Source organism: Oncorhynchus mykiss, chromosome 31, assembly GCF_013265735.2.
Source record: "Oncorhynchus mykiss isolate Arlee chromosome 31, USDA_OmykA_1.1, whole genome shotgun sequence".
NCBI lineage: Eukaryota > Metazoa > Chordata > Actinopteri > Salmoniformes > Salmonidae > Oncorhynchus > Oncorhynchus mykiss.
The window spans coordinates 7505169-7524305 of NC_050571.1; the positions used below are offsets into that span (position 1 = coordinate 7505169).

General features: G+C 45.2%; 1 protein-coding gene across 4 annotated transcripts in view; it reads left to right on the top strand.

Moving 5' to 3' along the window:
* LOC110504507 (probable E3 ubiquitin-protein ligase MID2) overlaps nt 1-19137 on the top strand; it is a 202585-nt gene that overhangs the window by 107847 nt on the left and 75601 nt on the right. For 2 of the 4 annotated variants that reach the window (XM_036970547.1, XM_036970548.1), the window contains exon 3: nt 8948-9013. The exons of the other annotated variants lie outside the window; for them this stretch is intronic. In XM_036970547.1, the coding sequence (XP_036826442.1) occupies nt 8948-9013 (66 nt within the window). The remainder of the gene's footprint in view (nt 1-8947; nt 9014-19137) is intronic. 4 annotated transcript variants of the gene reach the window in all.

The window sequence follows — 19137 nt, forward strand, 5'->3', positions numbered from 1 at the left end:
TCCTTAATACCGCCCTATTCCCTAATACCACCCTATTCCCTAATACCACCCTATTCCCTAATACCACCCTATTCCCTAATACCACCCTATTCCCTAATACCACCCTATTCCCTAATACCACCATAGTCCTTAATACCACCCTATTCCCTAATACCACCATAGTCCTTAATACCACCCTATTCCCTAATACCACCCTATTCCCTAATACCACCCTATTCCCTAATACCACCCTATTCCCTAATACCACCCTATTCCCTAATACCACCCTATTCCCTAATACCACCATAGTCCTTAATACCACCCTATTCCCTAATACCACCCTATTCCCTAATACCACCCTATTCCCTAATACCACCCTATTCCCTAATACCACCCTATTCCCTAATACCACCCTATTCCCTAATACCACCATAGTCCTTAATACCACCCTATTCCCTAATACCACCCTATTCCCTAATACCACCCTATTCCCTAATACCACCATAGTCCTTAATACCACCCTATTCCCTAATACTGCCCTATTCCCTAATACCACCCTATTCCCTAATACCACCCTATTCCCTAATACCACCCTATTCCCTAATACCACCCTATTCCCTAATACCACCCTATTATACCACCCTATTCCCTAATACCACCCTATTCCCTAATACCACCCTATTCCCTAATACCACCCTATTCCCTAATACCACCCTATTATACCACCCTATTCCCTAATACCACCCTATTCCCTAATACCACCCTATTCCCTAATACCACCCTATTCCCTAATACCACCCTATTCCCTAATACCACCCTATTCCCTAATACCACCCTATTCCCTAATACCACCCTATTCCCTAATACTACCCTATTCCCTAATACCACCTTATTCCCTAATACCACCCTATTCCCTAATACCACCCTATTCCATACATAGTGTACTACTGTTGAGCAAGGACCATAGAGCAAGAGGGGGCCTTTTGGGACACAGTTAAAATTATTTAATGAATGACCCATCTGTCCTGCTTCCCTGCCAGTCCTCCTGTCCTGTCCTCCTGCCCTGTCCTGTCCTGCTTCCCTGACAGTCCTCCTGTCCTGTCCTCCTGCTTCCCTGACAGTCCTCCTGTCCTGTCCTGTCCTGCTTCCCTGACAGTTCTCCTGCCCTGTCCTGTCCTGCTTCCCAGACAGTCCTCCTGTCCTGTCCTCCTGCCCTGTCCTGTCCTGCTTCCCTGACAGTCCTCCTGTCCTGTCCCCCTGTCCTGTCCCCCTGTCCTGTCCCCCTGTCCTCTCCTGCTGTCCTGTCCTGCTGTCCTGTCCTGCTTCCCTGACAGTCCTCCTGTCCTGTCCTCCTGTCCTGCTGTCCTGTCCTGCTTCCCTGCCAGTCCTCCTGTCCAGTCCTCCTGTCCTGTCCTCCTGTCCTATCCCCCTGTCCTGTCCTGCTGTCCTGTCCTGCTTCCCTGCTCTGATGTTTGCTGTCCAAACCGATGTCACACACCAAATGCTCATCCTCATCCTGTCTTCCTTCCTGCTTCTTCTGACGCAACATGCCATGAATTCTAGCAAGCAGTCATTTCACAGTCTCAGGCAGGCATCGGACAGGACAGCAGGACAGGACAGGACAGGACAGGAGGACTGGACAGGACAACAGGACAGGACAGCAGAACTCAGGCCCACTGACTCACCTGCACCTAGAAATATTTAGTCACACAGGAAGAGAAGAGAGAAAGAGAGGAGGATTGAGCAGAAATTAGACTAACGTGTCAGTAGAGAGAGTAGCAGACTGACCAACGTGTCAGTAGAGAGAGTAGCAGACTGACCAACGTGTCAGTAGAGAGAGTAGCAGACCGACCAACGTGTCAGTAGAGAGAGTAGCAGACTGACCAACTTGTCAGTAGAGAGAGTAGCAGACTGACCAACGTGTCAGTAGAGAGAAGCAGACTGACCAATGTGTCAGTAGAGAGAGTAGCAGACTGACCAATGTGTCAGTAGAGAGAGTAGCAGACTGACCAACGTGTCAGTAGAGAGAGTAGCAGACTGACCCACGTGTCAGTAGAGAGAGTAGCAGACTGAGCAACGTCTCAGTAGAGAGAGTAGCAGACTGACCAACGTGTCAGTAGAGAGAGTAGCAGACTGACCAACTTGTCAGTAGAGAGAGTAGCAGACTGACCAATTAGACTAACGTGTCAGTAGAGAGAGAAGCAGACTGACCAACATGTAAGTAGAGATAGAAGCAGACTGACCAATGTATCAGTAGAGAGAGAAGCAGACTGACCAACGTGTCAGTAGAGAGAGAAGCAGACTGACCAACGTGTCAGTAGAGAGAGTAGCAGACTGACCAACATGTCAGTAGAGAGAGTAGCAGACTGACCAATGTGTCAGTAGAGAGAGTAGCAGACTGACCAACGTGTCAGTAGAGAGAGTAGCAGACTGACCAATTAGACTAACGTGTCAGTAGAGCGAGAAGCAGACTGACCAACATGTAAGTAGAGAGAGAAGCAGACTGACCAATGTATCAGTAGAGAGAGAAGCAGACTGACCAACGTGTCAGTAGAGAGAGAAGCAGACTGACCAACGTGTCAGTAGAGAGAGTAGCAGACTGACCAACATGTCAGTAGAGAGAGTAGCAGACTGACCAATGTGTCAGTAGAGAGAGTAGCAGACTGACCAATGTATCAGTAGAGAGAGAAGCAGACTGACAAATGTATCAGTAGAGAGAGTAGCAGACTGACCAACATGTCAGTAGAGAGAGAAGCAGACTGACCAACATGTCAGTAGAGAGAGAAGCAGACTGACCAGTTAGACTAACATGTCAGTAGAGAGAGAAGCAGACTGACCAACATGTCAGTAGAGAAAGACGCAGACTGACCAATGTATCAGTAGAGAGAGTAGCAGACTGACCAACATGTCAGTAGAGAGAGAAGCAGACTGACCAATGTATCAGTAGAGAGAGAAGCAGACTGACCAACGTGTCAGTAGAGAGAGTAGCAGACTGACCAATGTGTCAGTAGAGAGAGTAGCAGACTGACCAACATGTCAGTAGAGGGAGTAGCAGACTGACCAGTTAGACTAACGTGTCAGTAGAGAGAGTAGCAGACTGAGCAACGTCTCAGTAGAGAGTAGCAGACCGACCAACGTGTCAGTAGAGAGAGTAGCAGACTGACCAACGTGTCAGTAGAGAGAGTAGCAGACTGACCAACGTGTCAGTAGAGAGAGTAGCAGACTGACCAACGTGTCAGTAGAGAGAGTAGCAGACTGACCAACGTGTCAGTAGAGAAAGTAGCAGACTGACCAACGTATCAGTAGAGAGAGTAGCAGACTGACCAACGTGTCAGTAGAGAGAGTAGCAGACTGACCAACATGTCAGTAGAGAGAGTAGCAGACTGACCAACATGTCAGTAGAGAGAGTAGCAGACTGACCAACGTGTCAGTAGAGCGAGTAGCAGACTGACCAACGTGTCAGTAGAGCGAGTAGCAGAGTGACCAACATGTCAGTAGAGAGAGTAGCAGACTGACCAACGTATCAGTAGAGAGAGTAGCAGACTGACCAACGTGTCAGTAGAGCGAGTAGCAGACTGACCAACATGTCAGTAGAGAGAGTAGCAGACTGACCAACGTGTCAGTAGAGAGAGTAGCAGACTGACAAACGTGTCAGTAGAGAGAGTAGCAGACTGACCAATGTTTCAGTAGAGAGAGTAGCAGACTGACCAACGTGTCAGTAGAGAGAGTAGCAGACTGACCAACGTGTCAGTAGAGAGAGTAGCAGACTGACCAACGTGTCAGTAGAGCGAGTAGCAGACTGACCAACATGTCAGTAGAGAGCGTAGCAGACTGACCAACTTGTCACTAGAGCGAGTAGCAGACTGACCAACTTGTCAGTAGAGAGAGTAGCAGACTGACCAAATCAAATGTATTTATAAAGCCCTTCGTACATCAGCTGATGTCACAAAGTGCTGTACAGCAGCAGCACGGCCAGGTGGACTGGGGACAGCAAGGAGTCATCATGCCAGGTAGTCCTGAGGCATGCTCCTAGGGCTCAGGTCCTCCGAGAGAAGAGAGAAAGAGAGAGAGAATTGGAGGGAGCATACTTAAATTCACACAGGACACCGGATAAGACATGAGAAATACTCCAGATATAACAGACTGACCCCAGCCCCTCGACACATAAACTACTGCAATATAAATACTGGAGGCTGAGACAGGAGGGGTCAGGAGACACCTGTGGCCCATCCGATGATACCCCCGGACAGGGCCAAACAGGAAGGACCAACGTGTCAGTGGAGTGTAGCAGACAGACCAGTTAGACTAACAGGGGGTTTTGTGGCAGATCGATAAGACTGTCTATGTCTGTGTTCATAGTGTACCAGACCAGACCAGACCAGACCAGACCAGACCAGACCTGTCTATGTGTGTTCATAGTGTACCAGACCAGACCTCTCTATGTGTGTTCATAGTGTACCAGACCAGACCTGTCTATGTGTGTGTTCATAGTGTACCAGACCAGACCTGTCTATGTGTGTTCATAGTGTACCAGACCAGACCAGACCAGACCAGACCTGTCTATGTCTGTGTTCATAGTGTACCAGACCAGACCAGACCAGACCTCTCTATGTGTGTTCATAGTGTACCAGACCAGACCTGTCTATGTGTGTGTTCATAGTGTACCAGACCAGACCTGTCTATGTGTGTTCATAGTGTACCAGACCAGACCTGTCTGTGTGTGTTCATAGTGTACCAGACCAGACCTGTCTGTGTGTGTTCATAGTGTACCAGACCAGACCTGTCTATGTGTGTTCATAGTGTACCAGACCAGACCTGTCTATGTGTGTTCATAGTGTACCAGACCAGACCAGACCAGACCAGACCAGACCTGTCTATGTCTGTGTTCATAGTGTACCAGACCAGACCAGACCTGACCAGACCTGACCAGACCAGACCTGTCTGTGTGTGTTCATAGTGTACCAGACCAGACCTCTCTATGTGTGTTCATAGTGTACCAGACCAGACCTGTCTGTGTGTGTTCATAGTGTACCAGACCAGACCAGACCAGACCAGACCAGACCTGACCAGACCAGACCAGACCAGACCTGTCTGTGTGTGTTCATAGTGTACCAGACCAGACCTGTCTGTGTGTGTTCATAGTGTACCAGACCAGACCAGACCAGACCAGACCAGACCAGACCTGACCAGACCAGACCAGACCTGTCTGTGTGTGTTCATAGTGTACCAGACCAGACCTGTCTGTGTGTGTTCATAGTGTACCAGACCAGACCTGTCTATGTGTGTTCATAGTGTACCAGACCAGACCAGACCAGACCAGACCTGTCTGTGTGTGTTCATAGTGTACCAGACCAGACCTCTCTATGTGTGTTCATAGTGTACCAGACCAGACCTGTCTGTGTGTGTTCATAGTGTACCAGACCAGACCAGACCAGACCAGACCAGACCTGACCAGACCAGACCAGACCAGACCTGTCTGTGTGTGTTCATAGTGTACCAGACCAGACCTGTCTGTGTGTGTTCATAGTGTACCAGACCAGACCTGTCTATGTGTGTTCATAGTGTACCAGACCAGACCTGTCTGTGTGTGTTCATAGTGTACCAGACCAGACCAGACCAGACCTGTCTGTGTGTGTTCATAGTGTACCAGACCAGACCTGTCTGTGTGTGTTCATAGTGTACCAGACCAGACCTGTCTATGTGTGTGTTCGTAGTGTACCAGACCAGACCTGTCTGTGTGTGTTCATAGTGTACCAGACCAGACCAGACCAGACCAGACCAGACCAGACCTGTCTGTGTGTGTTCATAGTGTACCAGACCAGACCTGTCTATGTGTGTTCATAGTGTACCAGACCAGACCAGACCAGACCAGACCTGTCTATGTGTGTGTTCATAGTGTACCAGACCAGACCTGTCTATGTGTGTTCATAGTGTACCAGACCAGACCAGACCAGACCAGACCAGACCTGTCTATGTGTGTTCATAGTGTACCAGACCAGACCAGACCAGACCAGACCAGACCAGACCTGTCTATGTGTGTTCATAGTGTACCAGACCAGACCAGACCAGACCAGACCAGACCTGTCTATGTGTGTGTTCGTAGTGTACCAGACCAGACCTGTCTATGTGTGTTCATAGTGTACCAGACCAGACCAGACCTGACCAGACCTGACCTGTCTATGTGTGTGTTCATAGTGTACCAGACCAGACCAGACCAGACCAGACCAGACCAGACCTGTCTATGTGTGTGTTCATAGTGTACCAGACCAGACCAGACCAGACCAGACCAGACCAGACCTGTCTATGTGTGTTCATAGTGTACCAGACCAGACCAGACCAGACCTGTCTATGTGTGTTCATAGTGTACCAGACCAGACCTGTCTATGTGTGTGTTCATAGTGTACCAGACCAGACCTGTCTATGTGTGTTCATAGTGTACCAGACCAGACCAGACCAGACCAGACCAGACCTGTCTATGTGTGTTCATAGTGTACCAGACCAGACCAGACCTGACCAGACCAGACCAGACCTGTCTATGTGTGTTCATAGTGTACCAGACCAGACCAGACCAGACCAGACCAGACCTGTCTATGTGTGTGTTCATAGTGTACCAGACCAGACCAGACCAGACCAGACCAGACCTGTCTATGTGTGTTCATAGTGTACCAGACCAGACCTGTCTATGTGTGTTCATAGTGTACCAGACCAGACCAGACCAGACCAGACCAGACCTGTCTATGTGTGTTCATAGTGTACCAGACCAGACCAGACCAGACCAGACCAGACCTGTCTATGTGTGTGTTCATAGTGTACCAGACCAGACCAGACCAGACCAGACCAGACCTGTCTATGTGTGTTCATAGTGTACCAGACCAGACCTGTCTATGTGTGTTCATAGTGTACCAGACCAGACCTGTCTATGTGTGTGTTCGTAGTGTACCAGACCAGACCTGTCTGTGTGTGTTCATAGTGTACCAGACCAGACCTGTCTATGTGTGTTCGTAGTGTACCAGACCAGACCAGACCAGACCAGACCAGACCTGTCTATGTGTGTGTTCGTAGTGTACCAGACCAGACCTGTCTGTGTGTGTTCATAGTGTACCAGACCAGACCTGTCTGTGTGTGTTCATAGTGTACCAGACCAGACCTGTCTGTGTGTGTTCATAGTGTACCAGACCAGACCAGACCTGACCAGACCAGACCAGACCTGTCTATGTGTGTTCATAGTGTACCAGACCAGACCAGACCAGACCAGACCAGACCTGTCTATGTGTGTGTTCATAGTGTACCAGACCAGACCTGACCAGACCAGACCAGACCAGACCTGTCTATGTGTGTTCATAGTGTACCAGACCAGACCAGACCAGACCTCTCTATGTGTGTTCGTAGTGTACCAGACCAGACCTGTCTATGTGTGTGTTCATAGTGTACCAGACCAGACCTGTCTATGTGTGTTCATAGTGTACCAGACCAGACCTCTCTATGTGTGTTCGTAGTGTACCAGACCAGACCTGTCTATGTGTGTGTTCATAGTGTACCAGACCAGACCTGTCTGTGTGTGTTCATAGTGTACCAGACCAGACCTGTCTGTGTGTGTTCATAGTGTACCAGACCAGACCTGTCTGTGTGTGTTCATAGTGTACCAGACCAGACCTGTCTGTGTGTGTTCATAGTGTACCAGACCAGACCAGACCTGACCAGACCAGACCAGACCTGTCTATGTGTGTTCATAGTGTACCAGACCAGACCAGACCAGACCAGACCAGACCTGTCTATGTGTGTGTTCATAGTGTACCAGACCAGACCTGACCAGACCAGACCAGACCAGACCTGTCTATGTGTGTTCATAGTGTACCAGACCAGACCTGTCTATGTGTGTTCATAGTGTACCAGACCAGACCAGACCAGACCAGACCAGACCTGTCTATGTGTGTTCATAGTGTACCAGACCAGACCAGACCAGACCAGACCAGACCTGTCTATGTGTGTGTTCATAGTGTACCAGACCAGACCAGACCAGACCTGTCTATGTGTGTTCATAGTGTACCAGACCAGACCTCTCTATGTGTGTTCGTAGTGTACCAGACCAGACCTGTCTATGTGTGTGTTCATAGTGTACCAGACCAGACCTGACCAGACCTGACCAGACCAGACCTGTCTATGTGTGTTCATAGTGTACCAGACCAGACCTCTCTATGTGTGTTCGTAGTGTACCAGACCAGACCTGTCTATGTGTGTGTTCATAGTGTACCAGACCAGACCAGACCAGACCAGACCTGTCTATGTGTGTTCATAGTGTACCAGACCAGACCTGTCTATGTGTGTGTTCATAGTGTACCAGACCAGACCAGACCAGACCAGACCAGACCTGTCTATATGTGTGTTCATAGTGTACCAGACCAGACCAGACCAGACCAGACCAGACCTGTCTATGTGTGTTCATAGTGTACCAGACCAGACCAGACCAGACCAGACCTGTCTATGTGTGTGTTCATAGTGTACCAGACCAGACCAGACCAGACCAGACCAGACCTGTCTGTGTGTGTTCATAGTGTACCAGACCAGACCTGTCTATGTGTGTTCATAGTGTACCAGACCAGACCTGTCTGTGTGTGTTCATAGTGTACCAGACCAGACCTGTCTATGTGTGTGTTCATAGTGTACCAGACCAGACCTGTCTATGTGTGTTCATAGTGTACCAGACCAGACCAGACCAGACCAGACCAGACCAGACCTGTCTGTGTGTGTTCATAGTGTACCAGACCAGACCTGTCTGTGTGTGTTCATAGTGTACCAGACCAGACCTCTCTATGTGTGTTCATAGTGTACCAGACCAGACCTGTCTATGTGTGTGTTCATAGTGTACCAGACCTGACCTGTCTATGTGTGTTCATAGTGTACCAGACCAGACCTGTCTGTGTGTGTTCATAGTGTACCAGACCAGACCTGTCTATGTGTGTGTTCATAGGCTTTTCAAGTGAGTCCTGGCAGAGTATCTGACGCGGTATTGGAGGCATCAAAGACAAGCGCTGCGGTGAGTCACCCAATGGTTCGCTTGACTTTCAAATCACTGTCCCTCCCAAATGGCACCCTGTTTCCTGTGCTAACTAGTTCACTATGAAGGGCATTGGGTGCCATTTGGGACTCAGCCAGTGTCCTGGTTGTCCTGGTGTTTGGAGAGGGAGAGGCCACTGAGACAATGGACACAAACGGTCACACAGCCAGGTGGACGTTTTGGATTGTCCTTCCTCTCATGCGTCTCATTCACATGCATGAATAGATAACCAGCTTCAAAAAGAGCTTCCGCTTTGTTTTTGCTTCCTGCGGCTGTTGTTTCTTCCTGTTGTTGTTGTTGTTGTTGCTTCTTCTTTGTTACTGCTGTTGCTTAAATTCATGGGCTGCTATGTTCTCCCCCCCCTCTCTCTCTCTCCCTCTCTCTCACCCTCCCTCTCTCTCCCCCTCTTTCTCTCACTCTCTCTCTCCCCATCTCTCTCTTTCTCTCTCTCTCTCTCTCTCCCTCTCTCTCTCTCTCCCTCTCTTCCTCTCTCCCTCTGAGATCTCAACCTTCTGACTAACCCACTTACTGCACTGTCGGAACTAGAAGCACAAGCATTTCGCTACAGGCACATTAACATCTGCTAACCATGTGTGTGTGGCCAATACAAGTGGATTTTATTTGATTTTGATCTCAACCCTCTGACTAACCCACTAACTATCAGGGATCTCAACCCTCTGACTAACCCACTAACTATCAGGGATCTCAACCCTTTGACTAACCCTCTAACTATCAGGGATCTCAACCCTCTGACTAACCCACTAACTATCAGAGATCTCAACCCTCTGATTAACCCACTAACTATCAGGGATCTCAACCCTTTGACTAACCCTCTAACTATCAGGGATCTCAACCCTCTGACTAACCCACTAACTATCAGAGATCTCAACCCTCTGACTAACCCACTAACTATCAGGGATCTCAACCCTCTGACTAACCCACTGTATGTTGTGAATGTAGCTGGATAGTATTCTGAATATTTCTACAGAACTATTTTGATGCTCTCTCTCTATATCGTTCAAGGTTATCTTGTGTTATCTGTTATCTCTCAGACTATTGGCTTTGGTTTGGACGGCTGATGGTATCTTACAGTATGAATACATTGGTTTATTGGGGACTGTAACCTGTAGTTCAGATGGTTTATTGGGGACTATAACCTGTAGTTCAGATAGTTTATTGGGGACTGTAACCTGTAGTTCAGATGGTTTATTGGGGACTGTAACCTGTAGTTCAGATGGTTCACTGGGGACTATAACCTGTAGTTCAGATGGTTTATTGGGGACTATAACCTGTAGTTCAGATGGTTCACTGGGGACTATAACCTGTAGTTCAGATGGTTTATTGGGGGACTATAACCTGTAGTTCAGATGGTTTATTGGGGACTGTAACCTGTAGTTCAGATGGTTTATTGAGGACTGTAACCTGTAGTTCAGATGGTTTATTGGGGACTATAACCTGTAGTTCAGATGGTTTATTGGGGACTATAACCTGTAGTTCAGATGGTTTATTGGGGACTATAACCTGTAGTTCAGATGGTTTATTGGGGACTATAACCTGTAATTCAGATGGTTTATTGGGGACTGTAACCTGTAGTTCAGATGGTTTATTGAGGGACTATAACCTGTAGTTCAGATGGTTTATTGGGGACTATAACCTGTAGTTCAGATGGTTTATTGGGGACTATAACCTGTAGTTCAGATGGTTTATTGAGGACTATAACCTGTAGTTCAGATGGTTTATTGGGGACTATAACCTGTAGTTCAGATGGTTTATTGGGGGACTATAACCTGTAGTTCAGATGGTTTATTGGGGACTATAACCTGTAGTTCAGATGGTTTATTGGGGACTATAACCTGTAGTTCAGATGGTTTATTGGGGACTATAACCTGTAGTTCAGATGGTTTATTGAGGACTATAACCTGTAGTTCAGATGGTTTATTGGGGACTATAACCTGTAGTTCAGATGGTTTATTGGGGACTATAACCTGTAGTTCAGATGGTTTATTGGGGACTATAACCTGTAGTTCAGATGGTTTATTGGGGACTGTAACCTGTAGTTCAGATGGTTTATTGGGGGACTATAACCTGTAGTTCAGATGGTTTATTGGGGACTGTAACCTGTAGTTCAGATGGTTTATTGGGGACTGTAACCTGTAGTTCAGATGGTTCATTGGGGACTATAACCTGTAGTTCAGATGGTTTATTGGGGGACTATAACCTGTAGTTCAGATGGTTTATTGGGGACTATAACCTGTAGTTCAGGTGGTTCACTGGGGACTATAACCTGTAGTTCAGATGGTTTATTGGGGACTGTAACCTGTAGTTCAGATGGTTCACTGGGGACTATAACCTGTAGTTCAGATGGTTTATTGGGGACTGTAACCTGTAGTTCAGATGGTTTATTGGGGACTGTAACCTGTAGTTCAGATGGTTTATTGGGGACTGTAACCTGTAGTTCAGATGGTTTATTGGGGACTATAACCTGTAGTTCAGATGGTTCACTGGGGACTGTAACCTGTAGTTCAGATGGTTTATTGGGGACTATAACCTGTAGTTCAGATGGTTTATTGGGGACTATAACCTGTAGTTCAGATGGTTCACTGGGGACTGTAACCTGTAGTTCAGATGGTTTATTGGGGACTATAACCTGTAGTTCAGATGGTTCACTGGGGACTGTAACCTGTAGTTCAGATGGTTTATTGAGGACTATAACCTGTAGTTCAGATGGTTCACTGGGGACTGTAACCTGTAGTTCAGATGGTTTATTGAGGGACTATAACCTGTAGTTCAGATGGTTTATTGGGGACTATAACCTGTAGTTCAGATGGTTCACTGGGGACTATAACCTGTAGTTCAGATGGTTTATTGGGGACTATAACCTGTAGTTCAGATGGTTCACTGGGGACTATAACCTGTAGTTCAGATGGTTTATTGGGGACTATAACCTGTAGTTCAGATGGTTTATTGGGGACTATAACCTGTAGTTCAGATGGTTTATTGGGGACTATAACCTGTAGTTCAGATGGTTTATTGGGGACTGTAACCTGTAGTTCAGATGGTTCACTGGGGACTGTAACCTGTAGTTCAGATGGTTTATTGGGGACTATAACCTGTAGTTCAGATGGTTTATTGGGGACTGTAACCTGTAGTTCAGATGGTTCACTGGGGACTATAACCTGTAGTTCAGATGGTTTATTGGGGACTATAACCTGTAGTTCAGATGGTTTATTGGGGACTGTAACCTGTAGTTCAGATGGTTCACTGGGGACTATAACCTGTAGTTCAGATAGTTTATTGGGGACTATAACCTGTAGTTCAGATGGTTTATTGAGGACTATAACCTGTAGTTCAGATGGTTTATTGAGGACTATAACGTGTAGTTCAGATGGTTTATTGGGGACTATAACCTGTAGTTCAGATGGTTTATTGGGGACTATAACCTGTAGTTCAGATGGTTTATTGAGGGACTATAACCTGTAGTTCAGATGGTTCACTGGGGACTATAACCTGTAGTTCAGATGGTTCACTGGGGACTGTAACCTGTAGTTCAGATGGTTTATTGGGGACTGTAACCTGTAGTTCAGATGGTTCACTGGGGACTATAACCTGTAGTTCAGATGGTTTATTGGGGACTATAACCTGTAGTTCAGATGGTTTATTGGGGACTATAACCTGTAGTTCAGATGGTTTATTGGGGACTATAACCTGTAGTTCAGATGGTTTATTGAGGACTATAACCTGTAGTTCAGATGGTTTATTGGGGACTATAACCTGTAGTTCAGATGGTTCACTGGGGACTATAACCTGTAGTTCAGATGGTTCACTGGGGACTGTAACCTGTAGTTCAGATGGTTTATTGGGGACTATAACCTGTAGTTCAGATGGTTTATTGGGGACTATAACCTGTAGTTCAGATGGTTTATTGGGGACTGTAACCTGTAGTTCAGATGGTTCATTGGGGACTATAACCTGTAGTTCAGATGGTTTATTGGGGACTATAACCTGTAGTTCAGATGGTTTATTGGGGACTATAACCTGTAGTTCAGATGGTTTATTGGGGACTGTAACCTGTAGTTCAGATGGTTTATTGAGGACTATAACCTGTAGTTCAGATGGTTTATTGAGGACTATAACCTGTAGTTCAGATGGTTTATTGAGGACTATAACCTGTAGTTCAGATGGTTTATTGGGGACTATAACCTGTAGTTCAGATGGTTTATTGAGGACTATAACCTGTAGTTCAGATGGTTTATTGGGGACTATAACCTGTAGTTCAGATGGTTTATTGGGGACTGTAACCTGTAGTTCAGATGGTTCACTGGGGACTATAACCTGTAGTTCAGATGGTTTATTGGGGACTGTAACCTGTAGTTCAGATGGTTTATTGGGGACTGTAACCTGTAGTTCAGATGGTTTATTGGGGACTGTAACCTGTAGTTCAGATGGTTTATTGGGGACTATAACCTGTAGTTCAGATGGTTCACTGGGGACTGTAACCTGTAGTTCAGATGGTTTATTGGGGACTATAACCTGTAGTTCAGATGGTTTATTGGGGACTATAACCTGTAGTTCAGATGGTTCACTGGGAAATGTAACCTGTAGTTCAGATGGTTTATTGGGGACTATAACCTGTAGTTCAGATGGTTCACTGGGGACTGTAACCTGTAGTTCAGATGGTTTATTGAGGACTATAACCTGTAGTTCAGATGGTTCACTGGGGACTGTAACCTGTAGTTCAGATGGTTTATTGAGGGACTATAACCTGTAGTTCAGATGGTTTATTGGGGACTATAACCTGTAGTTCAGATGGTTCACTGGGGACTATAACCTGTAGTTCAGATGGTTTATTGGGGACTATAACCTGTAGTTCAGATGGTTCACTGGGGACTATAACCTGTAGTTCAGATGGTTTATTGGGGACTATAACCTGTAGTTCAGATGGTTTATTGGGGACTATAACCTGTAGTTCAGATGGTTTATTGGGGACTATAACCTGTAGTTCAGATGGTTTATTGGGGACTGTAACCTGTAGTTCAGATGGTTCACTGGGGACTATAACCTGTAGTTCAGATGGTTTATTGGGGACTATAACCTGTAGTTCAGATGGTTTATTGAGGACTATAACCTGTAGTTCAGATGGTTTATTGAGGACTATAACCTGTAGTTCAGATGGTTTATTGGGGACTATAACCTGTAGTTCAGATGGTTTATTGGGGACTATAACCTGTAGTTCAGATGGTTTATTGAGGACTATAACCTGTAGTTCAGATGGTTCACTGGGGACTATAACCTGTAGTTCAGATGGTTCACTGGGGACTGTAACCTGTAGTTCAGATGGTTTATTGGGGACTATAACCTGTAGTTCAGATGGTTTATTGGGGACTATAACCTGTAGTTCAGATGGTTTATTGAGGACTATAACCTGTAGTTCAGATGGTTTATTGGGGACTATAACCTGTAGTTCAGATGGTTTATTGGGGACTGTAACCTGTAGTTCAGATGGTTTATTGAGGACTATAACCTGTAGTTCAGATGGTTTATTGGGGACTATAACCTGTAGGTCAGATGGTTTATTGAGGGACTATAACCTGTAGTTCAGATGGTTTATTGGGGACTGTAACCTGTAGTTCAGATGGTTTATTGGGGACTATAACCTGTAGTTCAGATGGTTTATTGGGGACTATAACCTGTAGTTCAGATGGTTTATTGGGGACTGTAACCTGTAGTTCAGATTGTTCACTGGGGACTATAACCTGTAGTTCAGATGGTTCACTGGGGACTATAACCTGTAGTTCAGATGGTTTATTGGGGACTATAACCTGTAGTTCAGATGGTTTATTGAGGGACTATAACCTGTAGTTCAGATGGTTCACTGGGGACTATAACCTGTAGTTCAGATGGTTCACTGGGGACTATAACCTGTAGTTCAGATGGTTCACTGGGGACTATAACCTGTAGTTCAGATGGTTCACTGGGGACTATAACCTGTAGTTCAGATGGTTCACTGGGGACTATAACCTGTAGTTCAGATGGTTTATTGGGGACTATAACCTGTAGTTCAGATGGTTTATTGGGGACTGTAACCTGTAGTTCAGATGGTTTATTGGGGACTATAACCTGTAGTTCAGATGGTTTATTGGGGACTATAACCTGTAGTTCAGATGGTTTATTGGGGACTATAACCTGTAGTTCAGATGGTTCACTGGGGACTATAACCTGTAGTTCAGATGGTTTATTGGGGACTGTAACCTGTAGTTCAGATGGTTTATTGGGGACTATAACCTGTAGTTCAGATGGTTTATTGGGGACTATAACCTGTAGTTCAGATGGTTTATTGAGGGACTATAACCTGTAGTTCAGATGGTTTATTGAGGGACTATAACTTGTAGTTCAGATGGTTCACTGGGGACTATAACCTGTAGTTCAGATGGTTCACTGGGGACTATAACCTGTAGTTCAGATGGTTTATTGGGGACTGTAACCTGTAGTTCAGATGGTTTATTGGGGACTATAACCTGTAGTTCAGATGGTTTATTGGGGACTATAACCTGTAGTTCAGATGGTTCACTGGGGACTATAACCTGTAGTTCAGATGGTTTATTGGGGACTATAACCTGTAGTTCAGATGGTTTATTGGGGACTGTAACCTGTAGTTCAGATGGTTTATTGGGGACTATAACCTGTAGTTCAGATGGTTTATTGGGGACTATAACCTGTAGTTCAGATGGTTTATTGGGGACTATAACCTGTAGTTCAGATGGTTTATTGGGGACTATAACCTGTAGTTCAGATGGTTTATTGGGGACTGTAACCTGTAGTTCAGATGGTTTATTGGGGACTATAACCTGTAGTTCAGATGGTTTATTGGGGACTGTAACCTGTAGTTCAGATGGTTTATTGGGGACTGTAACCTGTAGTTCAGATGGTTTATTGAGGACTATAACCTGTAGTTCAGATGGTTTATTGGGGACTATAACCTGTAGTTCAGATGGTTTATTGGGGACTATAACCTGTAGTTCAGATGGTTTATTGGGGACTATAACCTGTAGTTCAGATGGTTCACTGGGGACTGTAACCTGTAGTTCAGATGGTTTATTGGGGACTATAACCTGTAGTTCAGATGGTTTATTGGGGACTATAACCTGTAGTTCAGATGGTTCACTGGGAACTGTAACCTGTAGTTCAGATGGTTTATTGGGGACTATAACCTGTAGTTCAGATGGTTCACTGGGGACTGTAACCTGTAGTTCAGATGGTTTATTGAGGACTATAACCTGTAGTTCAGATGGTTCACTGGGGACTGTAACCTGTAGTTCAGATGGTTTATTGGGGACTATAACCTGTAGTTCAGATGGTTTATTGGGGACTATAACCTGTAGTTCAGATGGTTTATTGAGGGACTATAACCTGTAGTTCAGATGGTTTATTGGGGACTGTAACCTGTAGTTCAGATGGTTTATTGGGGACTATAACCTGTAGTTCAGATGGTTTATTGGGGACTATAACCTGTAGTTCAGATGGTTTATTGGGGACTGTAACCTGTAGTTCAGATTGTTCACTGGGGACTATAACCTGTAGTTCAGATGGTTCACTGGGGACTTTAACCTGTAGTTCAGATGGTTTATTGGGGACTATAACCTGTAGTTCAGATGGTTTATTGAGGGACTATAACCTGTAGTTCAGATGGTTCACTGGGGACTATAACCTGTAGTTCAGATGGTTTATTGAGGACTATAACCTGTAGTTCAGATGGTTTATTGAGGACTATAACCTGTAGTTCAGATGGTTTATTGGGGACTATAACCTGTAGTTCAGATGGTTTATTGGGGACTATAACCTGTAGTTCAGATGGTTTATTGAGGACTATAACCTGTAGTTCAGATGGTTCACTGGGGACTATAACCTGTAGTTCAGATGGTTCACTGGGGACTGTAACCTGTAGTTCAGATGGTTTATTGGGGACTATAACCTGTAGTTCAGATGGTTTATTGGGGACTATAACCTGTAGTTCAGATGGTTTATTGAGGACTATAACCTGTAGTTCAGATGGTTTATTGGGGACTATAACCTGTAGTTCAGATGGTTTATTGGGGACTGTAACCTGTAGTTCAGATGGTTTATTGAGGACTATAACCTGTAGTTCAGATGGTTTATTGGGGACTATAACCTGTAGGTCAGATGGTTTATTGAGGGACTATAACCTGTAGTTCAGATGGTTTATTGGGGACTGTAACCTGTAGTTCAGATGGTTTATTGGGGACTATAACCTGTAGTTCAGATGGTTTATTGGGGACTATAACCTGTAGTTCAGATGGTTTATTGGGGACTGTAACCTGTAGTTCAGATTGTTCACTGGGGACTATAACCTGTAGTTCAGATGGTTCACTGGGGACTATAACCTGTAGTTCAGATGGTTTATTGGGGACTATAACCTGTAGTTCAGATGGTTTATTGAGGGACTATAACCTGTAGTTCAGATGGTTCACTGGGGACTATAACCTGTAGTTCAGATGGTTCACTGGGGACTATAACCTGTAGTTCAGATGGTTCACTGGGGACTATAACCTGTAGTTCAGATGGTTCACTGGGGACTATAACCTGTAGTTCAGATGGTTCACTGGGGACTATAACCTGTAGTTCAGATGGTTTATTGGGGACTATAACCTGTAGTTCAGATGGTTTATTGGGGACTGTAACCTGTAGTTCAGATGGTTTATTGGGGACTATAACCTGTAGTTCAGATGGTTTATTGGGGACTATAACCTGTAGTTCAGATGGTTTATTGGGGACTATAACCTGTAGTTCAGATGGTTCACTGGGGACTATAACCTGTAGTTCAGATGGTTTATTGGGGACTGTAACCTGTAGTTCAGATGGTTTATTGGGGACTATAACCTGTAGTTCAGATGGTTTATTGGGGACTATAACCTGTAGTTCAGATGGTTTATTGAGGGACTATAACCTGTAGTTCAGATGGTTTATTGAGGGACTATAACTTGTAGTTCAGATGGTTCACTGGGGACTATAACCTGTAGTTCAGATGGTTCACTGGGGACTATAACCTGTAGTTCAGATGGTTTATTGGGGACTGTAACCTGTAGTTCAGATGGTTTATTGGGGACTATAACCTGTAGTTCAGATGGTTTATTGGGGACTATAACCTGTAGTTCAGATGGTTCACTGGGGACTATAACCTGTAGTTCAGATGGTTTATTGGGTACTATAACCTGTAGTTCAGATGGTTTATTGGGGACTGTAACCTGTAGTTCAGATGGTTTATTGGGGACTATAACCTGTAGTTCAGATGGTTTATTGGGGACTATAACCTGTAGTTCAGATGGTTTATTGGGGACTATAACCTGTAGTTCAGATGGTTTATTGGGGACTATAACCTGTAGTTCAGATGGTTTATTGGGGACTGTAACCTGTAGTTCAGATGGTTTATTGGGGACTATAACCTGTAGTTCAGATGGTTTATTGGGGACTGTAACCTGTAGTTCAGATGGTTTATTGGGGACTGTAACCTGTAGTTCAGATGGTTTATTGAGGACTATAACATGTAGTTCAGATGGTTTATTGGGGACTATAACCTGTAGTTCAGATGGTTTATTGGGGACTATAACCTGTAGTTCAGATGGTTTATTGGGGACTATAACCTGTAGTTCAGATGGTTCACTGGGGACTGTAACCTGTAGTTCAGATGGTTTATTGGGGACTATAACCTGTAGTTCAGATGGTTTATTGGGGACTATAACCTGTAGTTCAGATGGTTCACTGGGAACTGTAACCTGTAGTTCAGATGGTTTATTGGGGACTATAACCTGTAGTTCAGATGGTTCACTGGGGACTGTAACCTGTAGTTCAGATGGTTTATTGAGGACTATAACCTGTAGTTCAGATGGTTCACTGGGGACTGTAACCTGTAGTTCAGATGGTTTATTGGGGACTATAACCTGTAGTTCAGATGGTTTATTGGGGACTATAACCTGTAGTTCAGATGGTTTATTGAGGGACTATAACCTGTAGTTCAGATGGTTTATTGGGGACTGTAACCTGTAGTTCAGATGGTTTATTGGGGACTATAACCTGTAGTTCAGATGGTT